The sequence below is a fragment of the Frankliniella occidentalis genome, unplaced genomic scaffold (genome assembly GCF_000697945.3).
Source record: "Frankliniella occidentalis isolate FOCC.00 unplaced genomic scaffold, Focc_3.1 Scaffold81, whole genome shotgun sequence".
Lineage (NCBI taxonomy): Eukaryota > Metazoa > Arthropoda > Insecta > Thysanoptera > Thripidae > Frankliniella > Frankliniella occidentalis.
In genome coordinates this window covers 1,090,096-1,097,286 of record NW_026267211.1, presented here as the reverse complement: position 1 = coordinate 1,097,286, position 7,191 = coordinate 1,090,096, and the positions used below count along the sequence as shown (strand labels likewise).

The 7,191-nt window shown below is 36.6% G+C and overlaps 1 protein-coding gene across 2 annotated transcripts; it reads right to left on the bottom strand.

The window, feature by feature from the left end:
• Positions 1-221: 221 nt before the first annotated feature.
• On the bottom strand, positions 222-6,676 carry LOC113208890 (integrator complex subunit 6-B). Of its 2 annotated transcripts, XM_026426135.2 has the most exons (16): positions 6,439-6,675; positions 6,024-6,101; positions 5,687-5,926; positions 5,416-5,596; positions 5,133-5,264; positions 4,972-5,042; positions 4,752-4,895; positions 4,475-4,627; positions 4,162-4,389; positions 3,930-4,075; positions 3,653-3,798; positions 3,362-3,562; positions 3,133-3,269; positions 2,687-3,050; positions 2,276-2,566; positions 222-2,182 (listed from the first exon to the last, which is right to left on the bottom strand). In XM_026426135.2, the coding sequence occupies exons 1-16, from the start codon at positions 6,553-6,555 to the stop codon at positions 1,950-1,952; spliced, it is 2,862 nt and encodes a 953-aa protein (XP_026281920.1). In that variant the 5' UTR covers positions 6,556-6,675; the 3' UTR covers positions 222-1,949. The 2 variants fall into 2 exon arrangements, with proteins under 2 accessions (XP_026281920.1, XP_026281919.1); XM_026426134.2 differs by having other exon boundaries at positions 4,972-5,264; positions 6,439-6,676.
• Positions 6,677-7,191: the final 515 nt, after the last annotated feature.

Genomic DNA, 7,191 nt, shown 5'->3' with positions numbered 1-7,191 from the left:
GGGGGGGGGGGCAAAACAACTTATTTTCTGATTATGCTGAAATACAGAGGACAAAAAGGAAAAGTAAGGGATATCAAGTCTTCAGGTTTGAGCTCTTATGAAGCATCATGATTTTGATTAGATTAAACATTGCTGACTTTCTGGTTTAAACATTTTTCTCTGTTCCCAAAAGAAGCACGTTTAAAATGTTACCCAGACAATTCACAAAATGGAAATACATATTATGCATCCAATCAATAATTTAATAAGTTATTGAACAGTAACAATATAACCTTTCAAAGATAACACAATACAAAACGTACTACCACATTTATTTTGTGTTACAGCAATAGTAAACCAAAAATTCAGAAAGCATGATAATCTGAAAAAGTTCTCTGGAAGAAAAAGTTCAAAATGAAATGAGGTGTTACAAATTTAACATCCGTCCTCTTTACAAAACTGTTTCATCTTGTAAGAGGTCTAACGACGTGTAAAGCGTAAGAAATTAAAATTTGTTACTCTATTTCCTTCCGTTAAATAAGTAATCTAACATGTAATATCACTTTCATTTAAGTCACAGATACTTTTATTTTCCACATGAAAAGATTGTAAATGAACTTATTTAACACAATACCACAAGATCAACATTGGGAAGGTTTTTTGAGGTGCTGCCGTAAGACTTTCCATTGAGTATTGGTTCGTAAAACTCAGTCAATAGTACAATAGAACTTTGATACTTAGACAAATAGTCAAAACTTAAAATTAATTTTAAATGCAGTTGATATGGATGACATTGATGACAATGAAAGAAGAACAAAGTTTCTGCCGGTAACTTCCTGATTCAAGAAAGCCAAGAGAGAACAATACCAACAATTTTAAAAAAAAAAAAAAAGAAAAGGTAAAACTTGAAGAAAAACTCACTGGAAACATGAAATTTATAGTAACAAGACAGAGCTAGATACTGACAGTCTGACACTGAAACTAATTGAAACATCTTATCTCATATCATCCACTCACCAATTAGTACAGTAATGAAACTTCTTCAAGATTAAAGGTCTTTAAATAAATTTAAACAAGAATAGAAATGCATCTGTCTTTGCAGTTGATTATTCCACCAAATCAAGGAGATATGTGTCAGCTCTTAATTACAACACACAACACAGCCCCATAAAATTATTAATCAGTCAAATAAAATACTACAGTAATGTTTACCCACATAAAAGACACATAAATAATAATAATACGGAACACCTTTCTTTTCTTTACTTCCAATTTAAGAACCAGAAGTAGAAGTGTGATTGACAGTGATTGCATCAATAAATGAACACAAAGAGAAAAGAATCACAGAGAGAGCAATGCAACTTGACACTGCTAAAATGTACATCTAAAAATCTGAAAATAATAAATTACTTTGTAGCACACTGTGACATGAACTTTGTTCCAAACTAGGAAATAGATTGATAGATTTTTGAGTTGATAAACTAAATGCTGTCTTGAAGTACAAACTCAACCTTCCAAAAATTAGTGGGCAAGTATTCACAGCTAAGTCAAACAACTCTTCTGCAAGAAGGACCACAGAAAATTAATCAAAACAAACAAAAGTTATCTCTTAATGGCTGGAGTAAAGTTGTAAGTATCTTCTTGACACAATTGTCTCAAAACACACCATACCAATATTTTAGTAACAATAAATAGCACAGGTAAAACATGTATGTGTGTCACCATAAATTTCATTCAAATTCCTACAAATTTAAGGTCCAGTCCGAGAACACATTTTGACTAGAGGAAACATTCTTGTTTCAGACACTTCAAAGGGCAGCTTCTTCATGACACTTCTTAGCCACAATAGTTTCAATATACCAAGAGCATATGGACTAAATGAACCTCAGCTCTGCAGTACATAGTAAGTCACATTCAAAAGACAGAAGACAGATCACAACAATTTGTATCTAATGTGACATTAAACAATTTCAATTTGTGCCCCCATTATTACTATAATTACTATGATTATTTGAAAATGGTGATAAAACAGCTGAAGCAGTTGAATTACTGTCGTCTATATCACACAGATATTGCTGAAGAACACTGACAAGTGCCCGTCTCTTAAAACGAAGTGATTCCTCAATTATCTCTTCAAGCACTGGGACACGGACTTCCACTCCTCCCTTTAATGTTTGTAATAGTTCTAACAACGGAGCAAAATCTGTTTGAAAGTGAAAAAAAAATAATTTAAAAATCTTGGGACGTTTTTATAAAATATTTTCATGCTGTAGCAGTATATGTGGAAATAACTTACTTTTACCAGGGCGGCGAACTTCCTTATACACCTTAGCCCGTACTTCTAAGTTATGTTTTCGGATTTCTGCAAGCTCGCGCCGAGCCTGTTCTCTATTGACAGCTACATTGTTGAGATGGACAGGCTGTATGCTTGCATCAGGTACAACAACATCCCCATTACATTGTATTGGAGCTTCCTGAGGTTGCTGAGGTGGATTGATTACAACTACTGCAGGAGCAGGCAGCTCTCCAACAACCATAATTTCAGGAGGGTTAGGTGCATAGCCTTCCACTTCTACTGGATCTTCACCTTAAAGAAGTAATAAATTACGAATTTCAATTAAACTTGGTCAAGGAGCATAACTGATAAGTATAACTGCTGAAGCTAGCAAAACAATAAGAGAAGAAAATAATATAAGGTGCTGCTTACCAGCAGGTCCATTAGGTAAACCGGGTTGCTGGGCATCTGCATTAGGGACATCTCCAACAATTGGCACAGGAAGAGGTGCTTCGAAGACAGGAGCAGGTGATGGCGGAGGCGATAAATAAGGTGAGCTCACAGGAACAACTGGTGGGGGAACACCAGGCACTGGTGACCGAGGTCTTTGTACAACTAAGTCTTTGGGAATAGGTCCTGGTTTTCGCTTGTTTGGAGGCGCTCGATTTGGATCATTCATTTGGCCTGCATTACGGGCAGCATTCCTCTTGTTTGCTCGTTGATGGCCGCCACCACCACCACCTCCTCCTCCACCACCTCCACCAAAGTCAATGTCAGCTTCATCCACCATCATACTCTGAAAATAATAATGAAGACATTGAACATTTTAATTCAATAACATTTTTAAAACGAGTAAAATATGAGGAAAGACAATCTACCTTGTCAATTTTGAATGGATTTCCAAACATATGTTGTCGTACTGGAACAGATTCAATTTCACGCAGTTGTGGTTGCTGACGTTTCAAATACTCTTGATAGTTGCCCATTTGACTGACCGGCATACTATGCTTTAGGTCTAAAAGAAAAAAAGTCCAAGTAGAATGAACAAATACCACAAAACAACTGCTTTGAAAATAATGGAAAGGAAGAGAGACAATATTAACACACCTTCATCCATTATCTTAGTGTGAGCAAGAGTTGGCTGAAGGAAATTTGCTCGCATTCTAACCACTTGATCAATTAAAGTGCGCCTGGGGATATCAAATGCATTTCTATAACTTTGAACACCGCGTATCCCTGAGCTGCGTTCAATTCCTGCCTGAAATCCTCCAAATTCGCTCAGTTGATCTTTGAGACTATTAAATTTGTCTGAAGGAAAAAATAAAATAATTAGAAAATCAAACAAGATATACTATACTGTATGTTAGCATGTTTAAACAAATCCCAGTGGAGTGTTACCATAAAGGAGAGGATGTGATATAAGATCCTTTTTCAAAGGAGATCTTGGCACAACACGAATGCCTTCGGTTGCAGTGTTGTTGGATGCTCCCATGGATAGTCGATTAACATTTGATGCAGCCTTATTACTCACTTCACTGCAAAGTCTGAACAAGAAAATTTACATTAGAGTAAAAACAAAATACCAAGCTCTACTTGCTTGAATTTCTGATTGAGAATGTGGGTAGGTATTACAGAAAATTGTATCCTTCAAATGCACTAGGAAAGGTCTACTTACTTTTCATACTCCATCTTAGCTGAGGACTTAAGCCTCTTTAAATAATTAAGACAAGCATAACTAAGGAAACTATCCATTGGTTCTGGTAGCAATACAGTAGGGAGGGTAGGAGTAGCTCCCATTCGCAGTAATGCTCTCCTCAGGGGCTGTTGCAGAATTCCAAAATGAGCATAATGGTAAATAATTGCATGCCTTAAATGAAAATAAAATAATTTTCATCAAAGTATCTTACCCCACAGTAGTACGGTGGCATTGTTCTAACATAGTTTTGAAATGTTGCTCGCCAATCCGCTGACGGCTTAGAGCGATGGACTTTAAACAAATCATCCAATAAAGGTAGGAGAACTGGGTAATTATAAGGCATTACAAATAAATTAACACAACTCAGATTTGTGCTTGCTTTTAAATAACCAAACGGATGTCCAACATCAGATATCTTGGATGAATTAGGAACAAACACCTGCATAGGGTATGAATGAAATCATTAATACTTCAGCATCAGCAACATATATAGTATTTGAATAGAAACAGAAATATTTGCGTACCTGCCAACATACAGTTGGCTGCTTCCGGGCCAAAATGAATTGAGTCAATGGGGAAGGTTCAAGCTCATATTTATCAAATGGTAAGTTTTCAATTACCATTGGCTCTTGAGGAGCACAAGCAAACTTAATATTAGGGTGTGCTGAACGAGGTGGCTAAAAAGTGAGAGAGCACTGGTTATCAAAACACCTTAATATTAATTAGAATTAGAAGAACTTCACACATGGGACAAAAATCCAGCAATGAGAGAAAATTGTTAACAAGCAAACAATATCTTACCAATGTGTTAGCTGTAGCATCTGGCCAGAATGACTCTGGAATAGGCCAAAACCCTAAATTAAAACCTTTCTGTGCATTGCGTGGAACATAAATCAGTTTCCGACAGTTGTGCCAAGCAGTTCCAGCAGCAAGATTGTTCCTAGCCTACAGGATAAAACATACATTTAAATTAAATGAGAGACTGAGGTCATTTGAGTGTTAATTATCTATCAGAACTTACAATGTCATTTGCATCATTGTTTGGTGGGTTTCCCTCACCATCTTCATCTCCATCATCAAGCCGAATCATACCTTTAACAGAAAACAGGTTTAAGTTTTTATGCATTGGAGAGAGTAATGTTAAGTTCAGTAGGAAGGAAAAGAAAAATAATAATGACTTACCTTCACCTGGTAAAGGTATAGGATCAGGGCCGATTTTTTCAAAATTGACCACAACACCACTTTGAACTTTCAGGACCAAACTATCCACACATTGCATCAACATGCGCTGTGAGGTAATGCTGTAGGAGCGACCTAGAGAGGAGACCGTAAATTATATGTAGAGAATTCTAATAATCATGTAATTTAAACAAAATCCAGGTTATACAAGTGGCTTAAAAATTTTGCCTGCTTTATTTAAAGAACAGGGCTGAGAAGCAACTAATCACTGCAACATTCAACTTACCTCCTGTTACTTCACACATTGTCTCAATAGGTGAATCATCAGTGGGTACAAGTCCTGAATCCCTATCAATAGCAGGAGTACCAGCTAAACGCAGTACCAGCGAGAACAATCGCTGATCCCAACGAAATGGTTCACGTGTCAACTCAGAGCCAGGAATTGGCGAATGCATTGGAAGAGTAAACTATAAAGCAAAAAAAAAAAATATTCCATAAGTAAATTATTTTAAATTAAGAGAAATTATTTGAAAAAGATTGTTGGTACAAGAACATACATCTTCCTGGACACCAGTTGTACAGGAAAGCTTCCCTCCATCAGTGATGACGACTATGACTGATGGCTCAAGGAAAAATGGGCATCGTCCTTGCCCATAAGTATCAATGCCAGTTTGCATACGATTAATATTCAGAACATCAAAAGCATTTTTAAGAGCAGCACCCATGGATGTAAGCCCAACACACTGAATATTTTTCAACTCATTCATGAATGTACCCAGATTTTCCTTCCACCCAGCCTGAAATAATACAAAAAACAAATAAAAACAAGATTAAATTAAAATAGAAAAAAGTATGTATAAGTTACACAGGAACACGGCGAAATAATCTAATTACCTTGATGTGATTTGGTGGATCCTCAAATGTCAACAGCATGTACCTATCCCCCCGACTCTCTGGTATTCTCTGACGGACCTGTGAGAGCAGATAACAATGGTATTGATCTCAATATGCTACTGTTGAACATAATGTACATATGGGAAATTTAAAAAATAAAATTTACGACTTGTCAAGCAGAAGCAAAAAAAATAATAGTAAACAGAAGATGTAAACATGGTTATTATTATATATTTAGTGAACCACAATTTATGTTACATGATACAAACGAATAAAACCAATCTAAATTACTAGAGCCGACAGACAACCTCTAGTGTAACTGTTGAGGGCGTTTTACTTTCCAAAAAGAAAGGAGAGGTTAAGTATATGGTGCAAACAACTACAGACGTGTGAAAATTTTGCACTGTGTACCTACCTTCACGAAAGTTTCTACAGCTCCCTTCGCGACATCTAAAAGTGTTGGACGGCCACCTAAAAAGGCCCTCTGGCTCATAGAGGCCGAAGTATCTATCAAAAATACAATTATAGTCATACTGAATGTCTGTTTGAGGACAAATTCTACATAATACAGCAAAAATTCATTAATTCGACCAGAGGATGTCCTCTCAGCACGGCGCGTAAGACGCCATTTGAATCACGGCCTTGCAAAAGACAAGACTCGGTTTTAGTCGGCTTAGATGGCGGTGAAATGGGAACAAGCTTGCCAACAGATCAGACATGTACAATTTTAAATGACTCTAATACAACTTCAAAACTTTAAAGAATCACATTTAAATGACTCACATAACTAACTTGTTCAATTTTGTCATAAAACTCGAGTGATAAAGAATACTGAAATGTCAAAGTCTACGTAAAGGATAGCCTGATCCAAGCGCGCGAACGCGCGAATGCGAGTATAACTTGATCTCGAGACTTAATTGTTCCGATCCCGATCGTTTTCCAAATTCAACAAACTATTGAGGATTCAAGTTAATTTGCAGTTGGGCTTAAGCTTATCGAACTCTTGGTCCAAACCCTTGTTCTATAATCTTTCTCCTCCACCATTGGACATTATTGGATCGGTTACTCGCCGCATGCATGCTCGCTGTGATCGCCGACTAGGGGCGCGCTCTTCTCAGCTAATTAATAAGAATAGAGTACCCTATCTAGTCACAAAAAATAAAAATTT

What these genes read in the sequence shown, in the direction of transcription:
- LOC113208890 (XM_026426134.2), bottom strand. Translation starts at nt 6,555, where the DNA reads ATGACTATAATTGTATTTTTGATAGATACTTCGGCCTCTATGAGCCAG. An exon ending in ATGCTACAGCTAACACATTG is followed by an intron (nt 4,628 to 4,751) that starts GTAAGATATTGT and finishes CTCACTTTTTAG; the next exon opens with CCACCTCGTTCAGCACACCC. An exon ending in TTTACCTAATGGACCTGCTG is followed by an intron (nt 2,567 to 2,686) that starts GTAAGCAGCACC and finishes TACTTCTTTAAG; the next exon opens with GTGAAGATCCAGTAGAAGTG.